Genomic DNA, 24,806 nt, shown 5'->3' on the forward strand with positions numbered 1-24,806 from the left:
TTTTAAAGAAACCAAAACCCCTGGACTGAGAAAAAGCCTGGACCCATTCAGTCTAGGCCACCTGGTATTGGAATTATGCTGGTATCCCTGCAAGAGGCAAGGAGTAAACAACTGGCAGTTTCTAAGTCTGCATTTCTAGGGTCTGACTGTCTCCAGCCTCTAATGAAGCCGAGAGGCAATGTCCTGTTTCTCCAGCAAAAACCAATATCAAACCTTTGCTCTTTTCCAATCTGAGAATCCCGTAAGTTTCTAATTCAAAGGCTCAACAGAGCAGAAATAGGCCAGTTCCTTCTCTAAGATGAAACTTACCTAAAATGAGGGAACCTACTGTAAACAATGGATTTTTCCCCTTTTCCAAGGTGACACAGGTCTGTAAGGAGAAAAGACCTAATCTGAGGCCTGAGTACCGTCGCCCCATCAGCCCAGCACGGAGAAATCTCCTGCCGGCAGACTGCGGGTGACGGGGGAAGCCTCAGATCTGTGCATCCGAGATCCTCTCCATTTGTACTTGTCTGAAAGATAAGCCCCCCTGAGTTTTCTTTGCTGTTAATATAGTCAAGAGTCTGAAAAGCAGAATTAAAATAAATCTTCCTCAAACCAATGGAAAAGGGCATCAGGTGCTAATTTTGAAGGCATCAAGGAATTGAAATCAGCTCTGGAAAGGGCACATTTTCTGAGCAGCACGTTGGAAACCCAGGCAGCCCTGCCATGGGTTGTCTCTTCTGGCGAAGAAAATGGACAGATCCGTCTTAAGAAAATGCGGCTTTTCACGCACTTTGATTTTACTTAGGCAGAGAACGTCAGAAACTTTATTTTCTTCTGAGAATGTGTATTCAGTTTCACCAAAGTAACCCGATTTTCAGACATCTTTTCCCAACAAATCATGTCTGTAGTAGCACAGCGATTGGCTTGTTTGATTAATTCCTGGTTTAAAAGATACTCCCAGACTGAATTCTTAACTCCACATTTCTTTTACATTTTAATCCTAAACCCCACCCATTCTGGGGGAATTTTCCACATAGAATGTGGTGCTGGGTTTTATGACACCAGAATCAATATTACTCTCTTATATCCTGGTTGCTTTTAGCATGTAAGTTTTGGCCCTCAACAAATAGTTTCCTCCGCTTCTTTTGTTTTCTTTCAACAGTATCTAGAAAGTGGTAATACACTCGTCTTCAGAGCCAAATGAGATTGTCTACCAGTAAGTAACGAGAAATGCCTGGAAAACACCAGGTGATTATAGCAGAAGAATGTAAATCCTGACGAGTCAAAGAATCAGCGAGAGGATGGCTATCAACTTCTTTGAAGATTATTGTGTAGCTGAGAAAGGCAGTCTGGAATTCAACTAATATGTCATTCCATGATAAACAAGAAGGAAAAGTTTCCTTAGGATAATAATAATAGTCTCAGCCAAGGATGATCTGGACCCGGAGGAGACATCTGGCGATGGCTGGAGACATCTATAGATCACAACTGAAGGAGGAGGGGGGCCACCAGTTGGTAGAGGCCAGGGATGCTGCTCGAAACCCTACAAGTCTTAGAGCACCACCCCCCTCCTCACTCCCCACGCAGAGACACAGCAAAGAAGCATCCAGTCCAGTCAGTGGTGCTGGGGTTGAGAAACCCTGCCTTAGGATAAGAGCTGGGAAAAACTTAACCACAGAGTCTGAGATGCAGGACCAGAGGTAAAAGGTAGTCCCGTTTCCACATCCGCAAAGCTGGGCTCTACCGACACCCAGAGAGTCTTCTAGCGCTTTTAAATTCATCATGGTCTTTGGCTTAACATTAATCAAAGCACTCGATGCCCAGAGACACATGGGGATCGACTATGTGTCAGACTCGGCACTGGGGTTGTGAGCGTGCACAGGAAAGGAAAGAGGTCTGCTCACGTGGAGCTCACAGAGGGAGGAGACCGCAACAGTCAAAGCACAATGACCCAAACAGCTGAATTCCAGGCAGTGGTAAGTTCTATTACAGAACATATTAAAGCAAGATGATGGCGGGAAGGGAGGGACCCTGCTTGAGATGCAATAGTTAAGGAAGACCTGCCAATATCTATGTATCTATGTATCGATAGCCGTCAGTCATCCGCCCATGCACCCATCCAGGTAACCGCTTATCCGTGTATCTTTGTATCTGTGTATCTACCTACCTACCTATCCATCCTTCCATCCATCCATCCATCCTTCCATCCTCTTTATCTATCTATCTGCCTTTCTATCCATCTACACTATCCCTTCTTTTGCCCTCACTTTTCTCACCTAATGTTTTGGAAAACGTTCATATCACAAAAGCTATATAGTTTTCTGTGAATAGTATTATGCTAAGGTAAAATAGCCAATATCCCTTTAATGATCACTTCAGTGATCTCCAGAATCGCTCGATTATCTTCTGCTTTGAACAGCGTGGAATGTTACTGCGGAAACGTCTACAAACAGCCTGAATTTCTTCCCCTGGTAAATGACAAATGACTCACTTTTTCCTTACAAAGCATTTTGAAATCTCGCATGTATCACTCACATACATACACACGTACACAAGTATATATACAGCATTAATTGAAATTAGATATATGCAGTATAAAGAAAAGAATATATATCACAAATGAACAGTTTAAAAGACAATAGTAAACACTCTTGTACTAGCGCCCAGGTTATGAACTAGAATATACCCAGTATCTTTCTTTTTTTTTTTTGGTACGCGGGACTCTCACTGCTGTGGCCTCTCCCGTTGCGGAGCACAGGCTCCGGACGCGCAGGCTCAGCGGCCATGGCTCACGGGCCCAGCCGCTCCGCGGCACGTGGGATCTTCCCGGACCGGGGCACGAACCCGCGTCCCCTGCGTCGGCAGGCGGACTCTCAACCGCTGCGCCACCAGGGAAGCCCTATCCCAGTATCTTTGAAGCCCCCTGCATGTTTCTCCCCATTAATATCCTCATTCTCCCCACTGAGACCTATTATTCTAAATTTTGTGTTCATCTCCTTGTCATTTTTTATAGTTTTACCTAAATGAATGTATATATCCATCATCCATGAATACTTTGTTTATGTATGCCTAATTTTTAATCTTTGCATAAATGTATTTTTCTGAATCTTTCAATTAGATATTTTATATCAGAGGTTACCCATAGGGATGTAACTGAATCATTTTCATGAATGTATAGGATTCCATTGTAGGAATATGTCAACATTTATTTATCCATTATCCTCTCAATGGTCATTTGGGACATTTCCAGTTTTTTGCTATTAAAACAGCACTGCTATGAATATTTATGTATGCCTTCTGGCAAACAAATACAAGAGTTTCCCCTAGATTCTATACTTTACAAGTGGAAATTTCGGGTCATAGTGTATACAAATCTTCGACATTGCTGGGTGTATTTCCTAAAAAGGTGGCACCAATTTTGCCCACCAGGAATAAGTGAAGGTTTCCTTTGTTCCACATTCTCTACACCTTGTGGTATTAGCAGGCTGCCTGACTTCTGGCAATCTGGTGGATATGAAATTGAAATGTATAATAGTTTTAATTTGTTCTTCTCTGATTTCTAACGAGATGGAGTATCTTTTCTATTTATTGGCTACTTTGTGTTTTCTCTTCTGTGAAATATCTGCTCATATTTTTTAACCCATTTTTCTTTTTGGTTATTTTTCTTAATGAATTATAGGCATTCTTTATATATTCTGCATCCTAATTCTTTGTTGGTATTGATGTGTTATAAATACCTTCCCCCCAATTATGTTTATATATATATATATTTAATTTTGGGCTGTGTTGGGTCTTCGTTTCTGTGCGAGGGCTTTCTCTAGTTGCGGCGAGCGGGGACCACTCTTCATCGCGGTGTGCGGGCCTCTCACTATCACGGCCTCTCTCCTTGCAGAGCACAGGCTCCAGACAAGCAGGCTCAGTAGTTGTGGCTCATGGGCCCAGCTGCTCCGCGGCATGTGGGATCTTCCCAGACCAGGGCTCGAACCCATGTCCCCTACGTTGGCAGGCAGATTCTCAACCACTGCGCCACCACTGGAGCCCCAAATTATGGTTTTTGATATAAAGAAGTACTTCTTTTAAAATATAGTCAACTGTATTAATTTTTCCTTTGTGGTCAGTGTTTTGGTGTCTTGTTTAAAGAAACCCTTTCCTCCCAGAGCTTGTTAAGATATCCTTTAGTATTTTCTTCTGAATTGATTTCTTTTTTTCCTTTGAATACCAAATTGATCTGAAATTGATGTCTAAGAAATCTGATTCCTTTTTTTTCTCATTTGGATAATCAATGTCTCAGCGCCGTTTCTGAAAAATGCAGCCCTTCTCACTGATCTGCAATTGTAGTTCCCTTACACAAAATCTCCTTTTTCTATTCATTATTCTATATACCTACTGTGTTCCGCTATCACACTGTTTGAATATCTATGACTTTCAAATAACCCATCTATACTTTTCTTCTCTTTAGTGTCCCTCCTATTCCTCACCGTTTGATCTTCACATAAATTTTAAAATCAACTTGTCAAGAAGTTGATTTGCATTGGATTGGAATTGCATTGACTCTACAGATTAATATGGGGAGAACTGTACACCTTTCTATCTCTGAACATGGCATATCCTATTTCTTCAGTTTTTTGTGAATAATTGTTCTGCCTGAATGATTAGCTCATTAGCAATATGACTGAAATTTCATAATTAGGATATGTTTTGGCATTGATTTTCGTTACTCATTTTTTTCTGTAACACAGAATACCTTCAGATCTACAGATTTAACTATTCCTTAATTTTAGGAAAAAATGTATTTGTGAATAAATTTTTTTGGTTCATTTTGTGGAATTCTTAGCTCTAGGACACAGTAATCATCCTTATATTGGATTAACTTTCTTCCTCTCTTCCTCCAAATTCTTTTTTTTATATAAATGTATTTATTTATTTATTATTGGCTGCATTGGGTCTTCGTTGCTGCACGTGGGCTTTCTCTAGTTGCAGCAAGCAGGGGTTACTCTTCGTTGCAGTGCGTGGGCTTCTCATTGCAGTGGCTTCTCTTGCTGCAGAGCACAGGCTCTAGGCACGCAGGCTTCAGTAGTTGTGGGGCACGGGCTTAGCTGCTCCGCGGCATGTGGGATCTTCCCGGACCAGGGCTTGAACCCGTGTCCCCTGAGTTGGTACATGGGTTCTTAACCACTGAACCACCAGGGAAGCCCCCCAATATTTTTAATCTTTGCATTTCCCCAGCACTCACCAAGATTATCTCCATCTTTCCTATATATGGCAATAATTCCTCTTTAAACTATGTCTATTCTGTTCCTTGTTTTTAATTTCTATTTTGCACAGTTTGTATCTTCAATTCATGTATTAGCTCTTTGGTCTACCTTACTGTCTTTGTCATTCCTTCCTTTTTATATTTCAACTCTTCATTTATTAAGTTCATGTTCTTTTAAAAAAATTTTCTACCCATTTAAAACTCACAGAAAAGAATTACTTTGGGTTTATGTTTCTTCCCAAATAAATTCTTCCCCTCTCTTACATCATTGTATTTCCTTCCTTCCTTCCTCCCTCCCTTCCCTTCTGCAATATATTTACGTAGATGGACTGCCATTTCTCTTGCAATTTGATTCACGACCAACTTGCACAACTGATCCACACCCAGGCCTTCTATGTGTGCGGATAGAACAAGGATGAGTTTTACTCAACATGCGTTATCTTACGAACTATGCACCAGCACCTGAGTTTTCAACAGCCTGGGCTCACGGAGAGAGGAGGAGAGTTCAGGCAGGGCTTCGATGGGTGGCATGAGGACCTGTTCCCCCTTTATGCAGTTTCTCAGATGCTCTGCGCCTGAGCCCACTCAGCGCTTTGTGTGTGTGCGTGTGTGTGTGTGGAGATGGGAAAACGGAAAGGGAGGGAGGGTCAGTATTGTACTTCTTCCGTCTGCTTGGAATAACCTTGGGCTTCAGATTACACCTCCCATTCATCTCTGGGTCTGGGATCCTTGCTTTTGATAAAGACAAGCATCCCTGGATGATCTCTTTTATCATCAACAACCCTTCCACTGCCCAAAATGAGAACAGAAAGAGAAATACAAACACTGATTTTTCACCTTTGCACAAGGAGTTCACAGCCTGAAGAGGAAAAAATATCATCTTGCCCCTCTGTTCTCGTTCTGTTGCCTTTGGCTCTTCCCAAAGTTACTGTCGTATCTATGATGTTTTCTGTTTGGGTAAATTCATTTCCGCATTGCTTACGACCCTTCTGTCTTTGCTTCCAGCTGGGGTTGAAACAACTGACAGAGCTTCCTGATTGTCTCTGCGTCGGGCACAATACGGAGTTGATCGGAAAAGATATTCTGCTTTTTCATAAAAATTATCTTTTCAAACAGCTACACCCACAGGGTCAAGACTGGGAACAGACACCATAGCAGGTAACTGACCAGAGGACTTTGATACAGAGGACTAGTTACAGAGGGGCTGAAACTGCCGAGAGAAAAACTAGATGCCGGTGATGCAGCCCTGATGTAAATAACTGCAGGAAGTCTTTTCTCCTCGGGTCAGAAAGGCAAAGCAAGGAGGGGGGATCATAAGAGGCCAAGGGCAAAGTCTCCCTGTAGGATCTGGAGCCATAGCACAGGCTGCCTGGAGGGAGCTGGAACCACAGATGCACGAGCTTTCTGGCCTGAGCAGGGCCCGGGGAGCAAGAGAGAAAACTATCCCGACTTCTCCCAGCTTCTGCCACAAGATTCCTGCCACTGGGTCCCATCGGCCGAGCCCCTCAGAAGCCAGGCCTGGGTAGTGCAGGGCATCTGGGAAACGCGGGTCACAGAGGTGGGGACCTACTGAGACTCACAGCAGGAGAAGGGTGAGCAGTAAACTGCAGAGCAAGTAGCGCAGTGCGTCACCTCGGTCCTGTCGCAAGCAGAGCTCACCGGCGAAACGTACTATGACCGCTAATTACTTACTACTGCAGCTGACAAACTACCCTAAAACTTAGTGCTTTAGAACACCACCATTTTGTTATACATCACTTTTTGTTTTTTTTTTTTTTTTTTGCGGTACGCGGGCCTCTCACCGCTGTGGCCTCTCCCGTTGCGGAGCACAGGCTCCGGACGCGCAGGCGCAGCGGCCACGGCTCACGGGCCCAGCCGCTCCGCGGCACGTGGGATCTTCCCGGACCGGGGCACGAACCCGCGTCCCCTGCATCGGCAGGTGGACTCTCAACCACTGCACCACCAGGGAAGCCCTACATCACTTTTTATGCACCAGGGATCTGAGCAGGGCTCAGCTGTGAGATGTGTCTGCCCCATCTGGAATTGGTGCGGGGTCCCTTGGTGGTACTAAGTTGTCGGCTAGCTGACATACAGCAGCCAAGACAGCTTCACGCACGTGTCTGGGGCCTGGACAGGAATGGCTAGAAGACGGGGATCACCAGGTCCCCCCTCTCTCCATGGAGCTTCAGAGCTTCTCATGGGATCTCCCATGAGAAGACGAGCTGGACTTCTTACAGGCAGCTCCGGGCTCTAAAAGCAAGTGTTCCTGGAGACCTAGGTGGAAAGTCACAGCTTCTTAGAGTGTCTAGCCTCAGAAGTTCCAGATGCTCACTTCTGCTGTATTCTACTTGGAAAGCAATACACTGAGGCCAGATTCAAGGGGCAAGGGGTGGCAAAGAGCATCCAAGTACATCAGCCACATGCTCAGGTGTCATCTCTCTTCAAAGAGGCTCTGAAGGAGGGGAGACTGCACTGTGGCGAGATGCACTGTGTTGATTTTCGCACCGACATCACTCAGCTGATTTCCGTCTTACTCTTGAGCTGACGCCTTCCCCACGCCTTTGTTCGTGTGTTGATGCCGGAATTATTTTTGCTGGATTTTTAAAAATCAATTTACTCGCATACCTTCAAAATTGGGAGACAGAAGAACTCTGACGTCTGGGTTCGCTCTCCTGTCTCCTACCAGCAGGTGCTGAGTCAGTCGCTTTCCTAAGTGATCCAAGAAAATGCCTCTTCAGCAGCTTCGAACATGCTCCTTCGTTTCTTCTTCATCATTTAAGTCGAAGGTGACCTGCTCCTCGTGTTAACGTGGCCCTCTTTCAGAATGAATCGACACTGCTCGGTGCGAAGTGACCTGAAGTCATCTGTTTGCATTTCAGCTGATACCTGAGGCGCCCCTCGGTTGACTGGTTATTTCCTAAATGCCTGATCCGGAGCCACGTGATCTGCTCACGGCTCACCTGTCGTCTTTCGTTTACACCACCAACAGCTGGAAAGGTAAGAGCCCAGAGACTGGGGCTCAGTGACCTTCGATGACCTTCCAGAGGGTGCACAGGCAGTGAGGATGCCAAGGTAGGTGCCCGTGGTCCTGGCTCCATGCCCTGTGCTCCTCCTCATAAACCCATGTGGTCTCCAAGAGGTCTGCCCCCTGGATCTGAAACTAACATTCCTTGTGATAATTATCAGTGTCTGAAGTGCCCGGAAGGGCCCACAATTACCCACCTAGCATCCTTCGGAGCTCTTTACTCTGCAGTGACTGGTAAGCCTGACAGATGCTCGTGATGGTGGACACACCTTCAACCGTCTATGCTCCAAAGCACTGTCTGTCTTAAGTGTGCGTCTTATCCTGCCCAAGAGATCCCCCGTGGTCTCTCTCACAGCACCGACTACTCAGGACAGGGCTGGGTCTGTGTCTCTTATCTGCTGTTACATCCCTGGCACCAAGCTTCACACTCGAGAAACGTCTCCTCAATAAGGGAAATGTTGCAGGTAATCCACTCTCTTAAGTGCTTTTAAAAAGAATGAGATTTAGGAGTATCGGTGTCTACCTTCCTGCCTCTCATTGATGAAGAGGGACTTTCCATGACATGGGTTCTGGGATATAGGCCAGCGAGGGTGAGTTCTCCGGACCTCAAAGTAAATGTGTTATGAGCTCTAGGGCATCTGTCAAGTTATTCACCTCTTGTGTTTCTGTGTCCAGTTCCGGAAAACATAGGTGATAAAAGCACCTACTTCGTGGGGTTGTTCTGAGGATTAAATGTGTGAAAAATATTTAAAGCGCTGAGAACAGTGTCAGACACAGAGAGATACTTCATAACTGCTGGCTATTATTATTACCATTATTATTATATTCAGCTATCTCCCCAAACTTCCTGGGACCCTGTGTTCCCAACGAGTAACCCAGAAGAGGTACAGAGAAATCCCATCTGAAGGTGCTGGGAGAAGGATATGAAGACATTCCCTCAACAGCCTCTGTGGCCGGCCAACCAAAGACCACCTTGGAAATGGAATCTCCATGGATACCAAACGAATGAACATATGACGCTAAAGACCACAACCCGTCCGCGACTCCTCCCCACCTGGCGTTGTACAATCCGCTACCATCTCCCCACTCCTTACCACCCCAGAACACAGAAACGTGCTTGCGGGCAGGGAGAGGCCGTGACACTCTGAAATGGCTGAGTTGTTCTCACCCAACATGTAGCTACACTTTTGCTCACCCAGATTCGCAGAGCCGAGTTCCCACCAGCCGTCAGCGCAATCAGCCGGGTACAGCCGTGATACCCTAGTGAACCCAGCCCTTTCCCTCCAGTGGCTTTCAGTCCGGTTGAAGAGGAGACTGTCAGGTGGGTCTACCATGCAGGGGATGTGATAAGGTCCTCCCACAGAGATGAAGGTCAGCTCAAGGTTACAGAGTACAAACAGCCATGACCAGAAGCTGGCACAGCCAGAGAAGATCACAGAGAGCTTCGGTCCCCAGAACCTCTTCACCTTAAAACTGCAAGTTGGTACCCTTGGATCAACGTCTTCCCTTCCCCCCCGCCAAGCCTCTGGCAGCCATCCATCTACTCTCTGTATCTGCGAGCTTCTGTTAGGCTCCGTAAGTGACGGTAGACAGAACCTGTCTTTCTCTGACTTATCTCGCTGAACGTAATGCCCCTGAGGTTCATCCATATGCTGCTGCAGAAAAAATAGAAATCACTATCGCAAAGAGGCTATCTGCTCCCCGCTGTTCACTGCAGCATTATTCGCGATGGTCAAGACATGCAAACAACCTGAGCGTCCACAGTGGATGAATGGATAAAGGAAATGTGATGTATATGCACGATGGAATATTACCCAGCCATTAAAAAGAAGGAAATCCGTCCATCATCTTCTAGAACTCCCAGCCCTGCCAAGTTGGCCAAAGTCAACTTCTCTTGCTCATGAGACAGCCTCCCACTAAAACATGGGAAAGAGCTTCAGCGAAACCTCAGGCAACTCTCCCAGTACCAATTGGGAGCATGGCTGGTGCCACTGTTGGCACCTTCCTCCTTTCTTCTCTTCCCCCAAGAGGATCGGAGCTGTCAACCTTGGTCAAAAAAAGGATCGCTAGAAGGGAACCATAGCTCTCAGGTGACGGAGGGACTCTTGAGTTGGAGGCCACTATGGATTAACATCTTGAAATGTGTGAAGCCCGTGAAGTTGTGTACAGAAAGGCTGTGTGTACTGTTACACAGTGGAGTTTGCACATACATGCGTTAAACTGTGTGACTGAATTATACAGGGCGGGGGGCCCAGGGGACTGAGAGAGAGAGACAGACAGACAGAGAGAGAAGGAGGTTTAAATAGTTAAATTTCTAACTTGACCATTCTACTCAATAAGCATAGCCCAGCATAGCAAGAAGGAACCCAACGGTTCCCAACTCGAGCTGCACGCCCGAATCTCTTGGACACCTTTTTAAAAAGACTAACACCAGGGCTTCCCTGGCGGCGCAGTGGTTGAGAATCCACCTGCCGATGCAGGGGACGCGGGTTCGTGCCCCGGTCCGGGAAGATCCCACGTGCCGCAGAGTGGCAAAAAAAAAAAAAAAAAAAAAAAAGACTAACACCAGACACAATATTGTAAATCAACTATACATCAATTAGAAACAACAATAATAAAAGAGATAATGGAAAAGATTGAAGAACTATTTTTTTTAATCTGTTCACAGTATCGCTTTAGATTTCCATTACCTTAAGGTATATGAACTGTAATAACAGACTGATAAATTACTTAAAGAAACTCACGTACAGGCATTTAGTTTCATGGGTATTTTTGTTACTACACAGAATACTAACACCAAGCGTTCCCCCCAGACCGGTGCTGGGGCCAGAGGATCTTAGGAACAGTCACCACTGGAAGCAGTGGCCTCAGCTCATCTCAGCTCCTGGTCCTTCTTGCAGCACAAGTACCCTAACACAGCTGCACCTGACCCTTGTTATCTCGTATACATTACACAGCCTTGAAACAGACCAACCCTCTCACCTCAAGTCTAACAGAAGAACCTGCTCTCTGGCCCCTCCCCTGACAGGAGGTACATGGAGTGAACTCGTGGAACCAGTGACAGCCATTCGACCCCCCAGTAGTTGACGGGTGTCCAGGGCGGGCCGGGTAGTGCATGAGAAAGGAGGAAAGGGCAGGGAGCAGACCGCAGGTTCTGCCCTCCTGCAGCACGCATTGAAGCAGAAGTACAAACGCGTGGCAGGTAAACCTTAAGGGATTTTCCAGAGACGCTGGACTCTACCCAGTGTTACCTTCATTCTAAACTGGGACCCTCCCTTTGCGGAAGAGCTGAGTTTTTTCCCCACAACCACAATCATAGGTTTTCTCTTGCAGGGGCGATTTTATCCCCGAGGGGACATTAGGAAAGAGCTGGACCCATCTTGGGGTATCAAAATTCGGGCTTGTGTATACAGTGGCTTGAGGTCAGGGATAGCCGTCCTACCATGTACAGAGCGGACGGCCCCTCACAACAAAATATCACCTGATCCAAATGTCAACAGCCAAAGGCTGAGAAACGCCTACTCTTCTGGATTACAACCCAAACTGTAATAACGTAAATAGCCAGATGCCCTTACTGAAATAAATGAACGATTGAATAAATAAACACATGAGGGAGAATAAACACATTTCACCTGCAGGATTCCACAAAAATGTATGTGAAGAGACCCCCCCACAAGGAGGCAGAGTGTAATTCCGTAATTGTGAGCAGTGGATCATCACTTCCTTCTGGAAAATACAGTATAGGGGGTGCAGGAAAAAGCAACTTTACGGACGAAAGACCCGAGAAACACCACCCCAGCCAGCGACCAAATTTCACATCAACAGTGATTAAGTCAAGTTGGGAGTACGTGTTCTTGATACAATGCAATGAAAATGGCACTTTCTGTTTGTTTGTTTGTTCTTGAAAATCCCAACTGGCTTTTATTCCAAGATGATGGGGGAATAAAAAAGAGCACAGAGATACATCTGATGTCTTTGTGCCTTTACCTGTGCTGTCCCCTTTGCCTGAAATCCCTATTTTTTTTTGGCCCATAAAACCAATACATAATCAACAAGGACCTACTGTACAGCACAGGGAACTGCACTCAATATTCTGCAACAACCCATATGGGAAAAGAATCCAAGAAAGAACAGACACATGCATATGCAGAACTGAGCCAACCCACTGCACACCCGAAACCAACACAACACCGCAAGGCAACTACACTCCCATCAATACAAAACAAAAATCAAATTAAAAAAAAAAAAAAAACAACCAAAAACACCCACTACATATTCTCCACTCCCCCAGGGCCAGGTCTTGCTCTCTTATGCTCCTGTCCCTCAGATAGGACTCATCTCTCTCCTTTTTACTCATCTGTGTGTTTCCTGACATCCTCAATAAATGCTTCTCCAGTGGCAAAGGTGAAAGAGAATAAAGGGGATGATCTGAAACTCTTGTGGTTTGCAGACGAATACAAAAGCAACACTTTATCTCTGTGCTGCTTTACCCCCAAACCCATTACTTCGGTCTCACCGGGAGGAAAACATCAGATAATCCCAACAGAGGGACATTCTTCAAAAAGTCTATGCTCCTAGTGAAAGATGACTCCAGGAGCCCCCCTCTCATTCTGGAAGCCACACCAGCTCCCCCTCCTAGAACAGAAGGAACTTTTGGTGGAATTCGTTGTGCGGGGCCGGGGAGGGGTGCAGGGCAAGAAGGCTGTTGCATCTACAGCAGGGGCACCCTCCCCCTCCCACCCTGTGCATTGCCGAGGCCAGTGCCCCCGTGCCTTATTAATGCTTGAGACCCAAAATATACATCCCACTAACCTTTCATGTATTTATTTTCTTAGATTAGCAGGCTGGGATTTATGGCTTGCAGCTAAGAATATGACTGGCCACACCAATAATAATCCTGGTGTGAATATCATTCTGAAACAGAATAAGGAGAGATCTTTTCCTGGCCCAAGGCAGGTTCAAAAGCTACACATCATTCAAGTGAATCAAGTTCAGGGCCAAACCACCTCAAACCACCACATATTATTCCTAACAACTGAGATTCCCAAACCACCAAAGAATATTGTTTTGAGGCTTATCAACCCCAGGCCCACTTCGTTCCCTCGTCAAATATTCTTACTTTATTCTCTTTCTCTTTTGTTTACAACTCTTATCTTTGCAAGAATATCTACTTGGTAATAATGCCTTATTCGGAGGTGGCCTTAGATCTGACCACAGTCTGGGCATGAGATTCTTAACAAACTCTTGAGTATTTAGCACGTAAAACTGTAAAGACTTCAGCACAGTATATGTATTGGTTAATAATTAACAATATGTCCATTCACTCACTCATTTAACCAATCGAAGCATATCTCTGACTTTGAGAAAAGCACCCAGGCATCTGAGTGCCATGTCCCTGTTCTGGACCTTTCCACCTGCATTTCTTGGAGTATCAGGTAATCAAGCTAATGCTAGGCAAATATTTGGCTCCAGGCTCACATTCAGATCTGACAACCAGACTCCTCTGAAGTTGACTTCCTGTGGGAAGAGGAACAACCAAAAAATAGGTGGGAAGGAGGAGCGAGAAAGAGCTTTCGAGGCCTTTGGTTCTCCGGACACAAAGTCAGGTTATGAGAGACCTAGGATGCTTCCGACATTAGCTCTCTGTCGGGGAAGGAAAGGAGGTGGGCTGGTGAGAACGTACAAGGAAGGCGACAGGGGACGCTTCTGTTGTCCACTGGAAGGAAAACGTTCTCTGAAATTAAAAGGGATCCTTAGATGTCTAACGAACAAAAGCGTTTTGCTTTTCTTCCTTCGTGGAGGTCTGCTTTGGAAGACTCGAGCTCCAGGAGAGAACAGAACTTCTAAGATGACAAACAGCCCCATCCCGGTTTTCCTCTGTGCAATGGTTAACGCACACGCGTGCGTTAACCCAGCTATTTCTGTGAACTGCCCTCACGGATAATGTGCACGACAAAACTTGTTTCCCAGAATGGAAGCCGAGCCCCTGTGTGTAGCCACAGAGTCACCCAGAGGTCACAGGCACAGAAGTGACAGCAAGGTGGCAGTAGGCGGTCAGACACTGTCTGCAGCGGGAGCCCTGCTGGAGGCAGGTAATTTGGTCCCCCCCTCCACCCTGGCCATCCGTAAGTGGTGAGGGAAGTCCTGCTGAAAGCTGATCTATAAAACACTAGCCCAGCTCCGGACCTCGTTAGAACTGTCACCGCTGAGTCTAGAAACAAGTCACCATTGCGGAGGAAAGCACCCACAGATACTTGGCTGGATCCTTCAGGGTTATTTACAGCAGATGGCCAGATAGAGCAGACCCATGCTGATTCTCAATATTTGGAAGCTATGCTAAACTAGAGTGTAAAATTGGCTTCATTAAAGAAGATACACAGTTTCATTATTTCCTAATTACGACAATTCTGACAAAAGGCTAATGACATTACCAGATCCAGGTTTCCTGTCAGCTGTTTTCATAAACAGATAAGACTCATTCCCAATTAGAGCATATTAAGTATGCAACAAGCACTTTGCTAATGCCAGCCTTTAACAAGATGGAAAGGGTGCCACTTTACCAACTTAAACACACGTTCATGAGACATTTACTGATTTACGGCTGTCTTAACTGGAAAACTGATTGTTTAAAACACGTTTCTAACTGATGGAGTCTGAACACACACACTTTGGCTCTACCTCCAAAATTTTCCAATCTTTTCACGTGTAAGTGGAGCCACCCAATCTAGATGCTTCCAAGGTGCTTCTTTCTGAATCTGCAAAGACTTGGATCCCTTAGGTTATGTAGCCCAGGAGCAAGTGTCTCTGTGTCGCAGCCTGCCGCTGACAAGGCAGCCCTCGGCGCTCCGGGGGACACCTCGGCGGGCAGTGCATTGTGGTCGGACGCACAGCTATTTTGAAATTTATTTCTACATATACAACTGATTCCCAAAAACACCGATGTGGATATCATCTCCTGGAGAGGTAAAACTTTAAGGGATTCTGGTTCGTAAACCTGGGTCGAGGAAATCAACGATCAGTAGTTGGCAAAGAGAAAAAATGTCGGAATATGAAAAACCCTGAGTTTCCATCAGCAAAATATTTCCCCATATAAACAGCCGTCTCCACGAAGAATATTATATGAGAGCGTTGAGCCTGGGAAAACAAGCACAGAGCTGGCACAGCAGCCAGAGGGCCCATGACCAGCTCAATCTAGGTCTGACTTCTGAAGAGCAGAACGGAGAGATCATGAGGGCTCAGACCCACAGATGTGTTTATGCGCCCTAAATCCCTGTGCTTCATCCCCAGATGCACCTCCAAGCCCAGCCAAAGGTTTTACCTTCCAACAATCAGCCAAGTTCAGTCAGGAGGTTAATGCTGTCTACAGGTTTCTGTTTCTTCAGTTGAGATTAAAAGGGAATTCCCAGCACTAGGTCACAATCGACAAAACTGAACTGTGCAAAGTATAAGCAAAAGAATGACTCCTTTCTTAAACTCACCCATCCCTGAAGAAACACAGAAACAAAGAAGTTTAAAAAAAAAAGAAAGAAAGAAAGAATGGGAGAGGGGCAAGAGGGCTGATCATTACTGGATGAACTTTTCTTTTTTGGTTGCGACTGTTTAAGAATCATGGATTTATTTTTTTGTAACTATTTGGCTATTGTCCTTGTGTATCCTGACAGCGCCGTGTGTGTCAGCCCATGTCAATCAAGATGGGTAATTATGATAATGCCAGACTTCTAAATTAAATGTTTTGGAATTCAGTGGGTAAACAAATGCTGCTTTGGGGATATTTTAAAAAAATCATATCAATGTGTGCTATGTCCACTAAAACGCCTCTGTTCGGAGGTCATAAACAAATCTGATTAGATGACACTTCAGATCAAGTTTCTGGAGTATGCAGCAATGTCAGGACATAGTTAGTGACCTAACAACACTTACACCAAATAGCTGTTATAATCAGACTCGACTGTGTTTAAAACAAATGAACCAAAAAGCTGTTATGAAAATCCAGGCAAGCCGAGGCAAGTAGCTTCCCTCCCATACTACATTCCAAAGAGAAAAGGCACTCATTCTTTTTCCTAAAGCTCACAGAACTCGTTTTAAATGCCTCGTCTCTGGTCTACGCTTATATAAGACACTCGACGAATTCCACTGGCTAGCCTTCACACTTCTTGCTCTTTTATATTTGGAGCACGAAAAGCTCTATTTCCAGAGAGGAACAAAATGATACCTTTGAGGCTGGTACCACAGAGCGCACTTAGAACTCACACGCTCGGGAGAGATTGTGAGTCGGCACAGCTGCAGCTCGTATCCTTCCTGACAACCGTCGCCACCCCATTTGCAGGCTCATTTCAGCTGTGAGCCATTCATCCTAAACCCTGCTGAGAGCCGCCTGAGCCAGGGCAAAAAAGGCACGCCAGCCTGCTCGCGGCTTTCCCGGGGTGGCGCCACCCGGAAAACCTGGGAAAGAAGGCGGTCTCCACCGCCCGGCTGCCAACCCGGGGAGCTCCAGCCGCTCTCCCGCCCTGACGGCGTAAAAACGGGAAGGACGCGTGCACCCCGGACGGCGCTAACACAGCTCCCCGCATCGAGCAGACGGGGCTCCCGGAAGCACCCCCTGCCCTTGGAGATGCTACGGGCAGATACCCCCAAGGAACTCACCTCAGTGTGAAGCGGTCCTCGCTGCAGTTTCTGGAGATGGAGACGGGAAACGTCAGCACGTCTCCCTGCCTGGCCGTCTTGGGCACGTACTGCACGGCCACGTGGTCGTCCAAACGCAGCTCTCTCAGGGGCGGCCGGCTCGGCGTCTGGTAAAGAAAGACGCTCCCGATCCTCTGCAAGGGAGGCCCCGACTCGTCGATGTCGCTGCGGCCCGTCCGCACCCCCCCGGCTCTCCCCCCGGCACAGTCTCCGCGCTCGTCGCCGGGCTGCAGGGCGTAGTAGAGCTCCACGCGGCTGCCCTCGGGGGGCTCGGGCGCCTTCCTCCTCCCCGCGGCCGCCGCCACCGTGGGGGGCCCGAACCAGCCGGCCGGGAGCTCCAGCTGCGCCACGCACAGCCCCAGCGCCCCCTGCAGCCGGCAGCCGCCCCTCACCTCCCGGGTCTCCCGGAAGGCGAACACGCGCAGGCAGGGCAGCCGCTGCGCGGGGCCGGCGTCGCCCCAGTCCCTGCCCACCACGTGGAAGAGCACGTGCACGCGGGGCCGGCTCAGGGAGACCTTGTCCCGCAGGACGTGCGCTTTCAGCTTCCAGTTCAGGGAAAACGTGCCGGTGAATCCAAACGGGCTGGAGGGCAGCATCAAGTCCTGGGGTATCACCTGCTCGATGGCGAAAGGCCCGTAGCTGGCATTCAGGACGGGGAACCTCTTGGATTTGTAAATCAGAAAGGACTCCACGCGCGACTGCAGACTGGAGTTTCTCATGATGTCCTGGTTGGCTTCCTTCAGGAAGAAGGACACGTCCGCATGGTGGATGTGGTAGGTCACTGGGAGGTAGGTGGGCAGCAAGGAGAACCTCTGGATGCTTTCCAGGATGCCTCGACTGGCCACCACTGTCGGGAGGAATCGGGGTCCAGGGGTTAGAAACTCCAGGGCAAGGGTACCAGTATTTCACACCTCTTCGCACCTCCCCCCCCCCTTTACAAGGATTGCTTTGTCTTGGCGCTAATTCCGCAATTCCTTATTCAACAGGTCTTACTTAAACCAACTCATCTTATAGGAAATATATTTCTTTAAAAAAATTGATGCCACTGGAGTAGACAACAGGCATCATTGGCCATGCATAGAAGCTAAGTGTGCAAATAAAGAAATTTCAAATCATGCCTTTAATTTTCAGCTAGCGGTCCTGGTGCCTTTAGGGGGCGATGGGTTATGCCTGAGACTTGTTCTCTTTTCGCTAAAGGGAGAGATCCTCATGAGAAAGGTCTTAAGAACGTGCGGGCATCCAACAGAGAAGGGCATTCCCGTTAACCCAACCAGATGGACCAGGATGGGAAACGAGAATGACTCTCTCTCAGCATGTGGTTTGAGGCTGTGTCCGTATTCTACCCAATACTATTTTATGTTCCACCAGATACACACGCTGCACGTAAGGACACGCTGACCACTGGGAAATGATAGAGGACGTTAAGGTGGGCAATCACTTATCACTTGGGCGTCACACATTTTCCTGGGGGTTAAGCTGAGAGACGGAGAGAAAGACCTCGGAAGGATAATGCTAGGAGGAAACCTCCAGAAACAGGTGAGATGGGCTGACCACGTCATGTCGGGTCCGTGTGTCCCTAGAACCCAAGAGCCAAGGGAAGACCATCACTCATCCTTCGTGAAAGCTATATTGACCCCAATGCACAGAAAGCATTCGCTTTTTTTTTTTCCCCTTACTAAGCATATCCCTCCCTCAGGGGGAACACTGCAAAATGTTATTTTTACATTGTGCCTTACATTCTGGAAGAAAAACACAGACACAGAAATTACATAACTCAAGAACCAACTTAACAGGCTTTAGAAATGGAAATTATTGGCTCTGGGGTCACTGACTTCCTAGGCAAAGCTCCACAAGTTATCTGAAGCCCTTCTCATTAGTCGCCCTGTAATTATCACTGGTTCTTTTGCAGTAAAAGCAACTGAAGCCCTGACATTCATCGGGCCGAACTGTTTCAGAGGCTCACGTGAGCACGCTTTCTGATGCACGATGCCTACGTGAGCCTGGACCCCTCTCGGCTGTTGTCTGTGAACAGAGGAGAAAGCAAAGGACTCAGAGAAAGGGGTCTTGACTGTGGCTTTGCAGCACAGATCTCGAGAGAGAAGAGGCAAGTCACTGAGCCTCTCTGCCTCTCCTGCACTGGTCTGAAGTAGGAGGGCACCAACCAGAGTATGGAGGCCCCCATCCAGTTCTAAGAGTGCAGGACACTCAGCTGTGGTCCATCCTGCTTCTGGACAAGAAGCCAGCTTGACAAACACTCATCCTGAGTTGACGGACAGCCCCGGGGGAAGGGCCCCCTCGATTCCTTGGCATCACCCAACTCAGGCCAGGCTGAGCGCCCCAGTTCAGCAACCAAGGTGTCTATGGCCCTGAACCATTTGAAACTTCCAGGTTCTGAGCAGTTTCAATTCACCCAAGCAGCGATTTCATATGATTCAACCTGATACATCAGAATTTCTTTTTCAAACATCAGAATATCGTAGACCTCACAAGAGACCTCATTCCTTTATCAGGACTACATTTTTCTTAACGTTCTGGAAATCCCTCAGGATTTATATTCTCAATAAACGTGTATTGTCACATGTGAGTTTTTCGTGAAATTGAAGCACAGGCAGTGAGTTTCGTGCTCGTGTTCAGGCTTGAAGCTTTCTCCCTCATCCCATCTCTGGGTATCACCTCCCCTCCCCCGCTTTGCTGGCTACACTCTGCTGTGACTGCTCAGGCTGTGTCATAAATGTCACTTCTCTGGAGTGCCTCCTTTGACTGCATTATCCTGCGTTTATACGCACCATCGATGTCCTTCTGTAGATCTCAGACTTCCCTATCACAGGGCTTCATGCTCTTCTGTAATTCCCTGCGTGCCCCAGTGGGTTATATGCAAGTGAGCAGAGATGACATGTGAGCCACTTCTCTGTTTTATTCATAGTCCTTAGAAGAGGATCCGACAAATACTAGCTTCTCGGTAAATATTTGAAAAATGAATGAATCAACAAATGAATTATGCTTCCAGTATTACAAAAAGCAGATTATATTTTTACATCAGGATTTTATATGCTGTCTCCTCCGTTGCTATCACTCAATAATTAGAATCCTCCATCCTTTTATCCCATGAAGAGCTCCATGTAATCTTGGTGATAAAAGACCTAGACCTACATCCATCACACAGTGAGTGCCCCCTGATTCTTTTTTTTTTTTTTTTTTTAATGAGTTGACTTACAATGTTGGGTTAGTTTCAGGTGTACAGCAAAGTGATTCAGTTATTCATATACATGTATCCATCCTTTTTCGGATTCTTTTCCCATGTAGGTGATCACAGAATACTGAGTAGAGTTCCCTGTGCTACACAGTAGGTCCTTGCTGGTTATCTGTCTTATATAGTGTGTGTATAGATGTTCATTCCAAGCTCCCGATTTATCCCTCTCCATACCCCACGTTTCCCCTTCAGTAACCATACGTTTGTTTTCGAGATCTGTAAATCTCTTTCGGTTTTGTAAATACGTTTTTTAAAATGATACAAATGAACTTATTTACAAAACAGAAACAGACTCACAGACGCCCTTATTCTTTTTTTTTTTTTTTTTTTTTTTTTTTTTTGCAGTACGCGGGCCTCTCACTGTTGTGGCCTCTCCCGTTGCGGAGCGCAGGCTCCGGACGCGCAGGCTCAGCGGCCACGGCTCACGGGCCCAGCCGCTCCGCGGCACGTGGGATCTTCCCGGACCGGGGCACGAACCCGCGTCCCCTGCATCGGCAGGCGGACTCTCAACCACTGCGCCACCAGGGAAGCCCCCCCTTATTCTTATAAATGCATCTTGGCACCACTCGGGTCGTCACACCAGCCTGTCATTCAGTGTAGGCACTGCTGAAGCCAAATGGCCAGGTTACAGAGAGTTAAACCTTAATACCAGACACCGAGGCTCCTGAACTTTCCTGTTGAGCATCTGACCTCTATCTGACCCCTATTTGAGTACACCAAACTTAACTGTGCAACTCATTACACATTCCAAGGGCAATGGCTGTGGGTCCTCTGACTTTATTTGGGAAAGCAACCAGGGCAACACCACGGGCGTCATGCAAAGGGACGTCATTTCTAAGCTTTATTCCACGAAAAGCCTATCTGTCTTTTTGCCTGGTAGCTGACCTACATGTTTATCGCTTAAAAATGCCCCAAGTTGACCTAAAGCTAGTGTTATTTCCTTTTTCTGTCTTTTTTTTAAAAACAAAATTTAAAAAATCATGTTCCACCAAGCATAGAATAGATTAAAAAGTAAAACTCATTAACCTCAAATCCCCACAGGGGTGGCTATTATAACCTACGAACACCAATTCCACGTTGAAAAAAAGAGCAAGGTGTCAAATAACAAAGAACTTGCACGTGGAAAATCTCACTTAATAATCCATTAAGAAAAAAAATTACGTTTGATTTTGGTGCTGTGACTTTATATGCTTATTTGAAAGAAAGTGACATGTTCGCATCGTTAAGCAACGCAGTGACCTCATAGAGACTGTCTATCAATTTACCCTTTTGAAAAAATAATTTCCCCTAAATAATACTTTTACGAAACCTGAGAGAGACGGTGACTTGAGCACAGACCTTTAAAATGTCCCCTGAGTGGACTCAAAAGCAGTAACTAAGGGAATATGGTAATAAGTAAAAATCTGCGTCTGTGTTGAATATTCAGTGCAAATTGCGCGTCCTGGCCTGGGAGAATTCCTGAGAAATGACATGGGATACCAGTGCCTCATGCAGAAAATGCAGCATGGTGAGTGTCGCCAGATACGACAGACAGGAAACCCAGTTATGCTTCCATTTCTAATTGACAGAAATGTTGCATGGGGCATGCTTATAATTAAAAACAAAAACAAAATTTGTTGTTTATCTGAAATCCAAATGTTACCGGGCACCCTGAATTGTTGTTGGCTAAATCTAGCATCTCTGAGCATGACAGCATAAAAGAAGATGATAGCCTGGTGGAACTGCCCTGAAAGTTCTCAGAGCAAAGACCACTGTATCCCGCCCAGCACTAGGTAAGGTTCCTGATGCTGTGGCTGCTGACAACATCTTTAATCAGCCGAACTGAAAGACTCAGAGGAGTGAGTCGGACCACAACTGTGCAGAAAACCCCAGAATCAGGGCCTCTTGCTGGTGTGGAGCGGGAGGTATGGCACAGCCTCACTGTGGACTGAGTCCAGGCCAAGGCAAAACGACTTACAGGAAACTGGTCCCCGGCGTAGCAGGGGTACCGAACTGAGAGAAGGGACCGTACAACGACGGTCTAGGAATACCAGGAAAGCCAATGCCTCGCCACGCCGCTTAGGCTGCCGCATCACCGATACGGGAATGTAGGGCCAGCGCCCTTCCAGGTGGACGTTTCACGTGCACCTCTAACAAGAGCAAGTGGAAACCAAATGGAAAGAAGAGGAACCCACTCCACTGTGTCAGGGAAATTCCAAGGCACTAGAGGCTACCCTCATTCAAGGACAGCTAGAGGGAAGGCAAATACAGACGAAAAACAGAAGGAGAATAAAATGATTGTTTCATAAATAAAACCTGCAAACTCAAAGAAGGGCATGTGAAAGGGCACTGAAGAGACAGAGCAAGAACAAAGCTTTGAAGGGTAGTTACCACCGAAAACTGATGTATATTTTACACAGAATAACTTCTGCGCCCTCGCTAATCAAGAAAATGCAGGACCCTCGCTATTTTATCATGAAATAAGACTAAGATGGAAGGAGATACAGCAGTATTAAAAGTAAGGGATTTAAAATGGTTTCAGAAGCAATAAAAAAGATATGAAAAAAGCAGAAAATTGAATTCATCCTGTGAAAAGGAGAATTTAACTTGTGACGCTTTCCCTAACGTGAAATGGAAAACGCAAGAAATGAAAACAATCATCAGTGGCAGGCTGCAAACATGAGACACATTAGATATACATACAGATAACAGGGCGTCTCAGAAAAACAGAAGAAAAATGCAAAAGAAGCATCATTAAAAGACAATAGAGAGGGCTTCCCTGGTGGCACAGCGGTTGAGAGTCCGCCTGCCGATGCGGGGGACGCGGCTTCGTGCCCCGGTCCGGGAGGATCCCACATCCGGGAACCCGTGAGCCGTGGCCGCTGCGCCTGCGCGTCCGGAGCCTCTGCTCCGCAACGGGAGAGGCCACGACGGTGAGAGGCCCGCGTACCGCAAAAAAAAAAAAAAAGAAAAAAAAGAAAAACAACAACAAAAAGATTTCCTTGGCTCTCCAACGACTCCCGTGTGAAATTTACACTCTGTAGCTCAACGTTCAAAATCTCTGAGTATATTCACAGCCGTCTTCCCTTCCCAGCTTCAGGATCTTGCTACCTGCCGCGTCTAACCTGCGCTCCGACCAGACCGAGCGGTCACTCATCAAGTGCAACCCTAGGTCCCCTCTTCTCCTGCTCTCACCCTCCGGGTTGTCAGGCTCCATCCCCGAAGCAAACCTCTAACAGGAAGATGGCCATTTGTTCTAGAACACTGCATATGAGGGCCTCCAGATCTAAGAAGCCCTCCCCATACAGCCCAGCCAAATGGAGTCTATGTCTATGCAGCACTTTGATTTCTCCTTGGACGTGTAGCAAATTCTACTTTGTCTCACAGTTAAGGGAGTTCGTTTTCCCCACTAAATTATTTATTTAATGATGGCACTTACTTCGTTCTGGACACTGTTCTGTACTCTCTAGAATGATCAAAGAATGTAATACTCCCACCACCCCCATGCGTTAGGTGCTTTTTATCACCCTCACATCACAGTGAGGAAACTGAGGTCCAGAGAGGTCAAGGGACTTGCCTAAAGTCACACAGCTGGTAAATGGCAGAGACAGAATTTCAACCCAACAGCCTGCCTCCTTTAGCACTAAGCAATGTGACCCTCAAGGAGGGATTCAAGGACCCAGCCCTGTTGTGTTCCTCTTTCCATATTAAATCATGCTTTTGCCAGAACGGGGCTTGAGCTGCAACGGCACCATGTTTGATTAATTCCCAGCGGTACACAGAAAAACGTATTTTTAAAAATTGTAGGGCTTCCCTGGTGGCGCAGTGGTTGAGAATCCGCCTGCCGATGCAGGGGACACGGGTTCGTGCCCTGGTCCGGGAAGATCCCACATGCCGCGGAGCGGCTGGGCCCGTGAGCCACAGCAGCTGAGCCTGCGCGTCTGGAGCCTGTGCTCCGCAACGGGAGAGGCCACAACAGTGAGAGGCCCGCGTACCACCAAAAAAAAAAAAAAAAAAAAAAAAAAAAAAAAAAAAGACAAAAAAAAAAAAAAAAAATTGTAATTAGCCGTGCACCTCTCTTAATGATTACTGGAATAATATAATTCGTACATCAAGTCCAAGAGTCGTGACTGTTATAGCTGAGGTTGACACAAAAATAGGCACTTTTTGGTGACTGGTCTACAGCGGCTGCTTGAATTTCAGGTCCAGGGCTTTCAGGACCTGCCGTTGCAGCAAAAGCTGGGAGTGGACACGTGTGATATGCCCCCAGAACCCAGCCCAGAGCTGAGCACATTCGGGGGGCTTGTCGTGTATTAAGTGACAAAATGTGAGCTGCAGGGAAGACACAGGTTGTCCCTTGGGATCTGTGTCAGGAAAGGGACACTTTTTGAAGACCTTGAGAAGAACTGCATCCCTTTTACCCCTTTCCGCCAGAACAGTGCGGGGAGAGGAGGGAGGGGTGAAAGTATAGGAGAAAGGTCCATTTACAGAGGTGAACACATTTACTTTATACACGTGGTTCTTAATTTGCTTCTAAAACATTGAATTTCTTGCTTCCGATATTTCAGAAGGGAAATCTGTCTTCGTTTCTCAAGCACATTTTCATACTTTGAATGATTGAGGAAACCGGT

At 46.6% G+C, this 24,806-nt stretch overlaps 1 protein-coding gene across 2 annotated transcripts in view; it reads right to left on the minus strand.

Moving 5' to 3' along the window:
* The window catches only part of TMEM132D (transmembrane protein 132D), a 655,515-nt gene that overhangs the window by 455,483 nt on the left and 175,226 nt on the right, over positions 1-24,806 (minus strand). For both annotated transcript variants that reach the window (XM_067015547.1, XM_059040015.2), the window contains exon 2: positions 16,908-17,793. In XM_067015547.1, the coding sequence (XP_066871648.1) occupies positions 16,908-17,793 (886 nt within the window). The remainder of the gene's footprint in view (positions 1-16,907; positions 17,794-24,806) is intronic.

Source organism: Kogia breviceps, chromosome 15 (genome assembly GCF_026419965.1).
Source record: "Kogia breviceps isolate mKogBre1 chromosome 15, mKogBre1 haplotype 1, whole genome shotgun sequence".
In the NCBI taxonomy this organism is placed as follows: Eukaryota; Metazoa; Chordata; class Mammalia; order Artiodactyla; family Physeteridae; genus Kogia; species Kogia breviceps.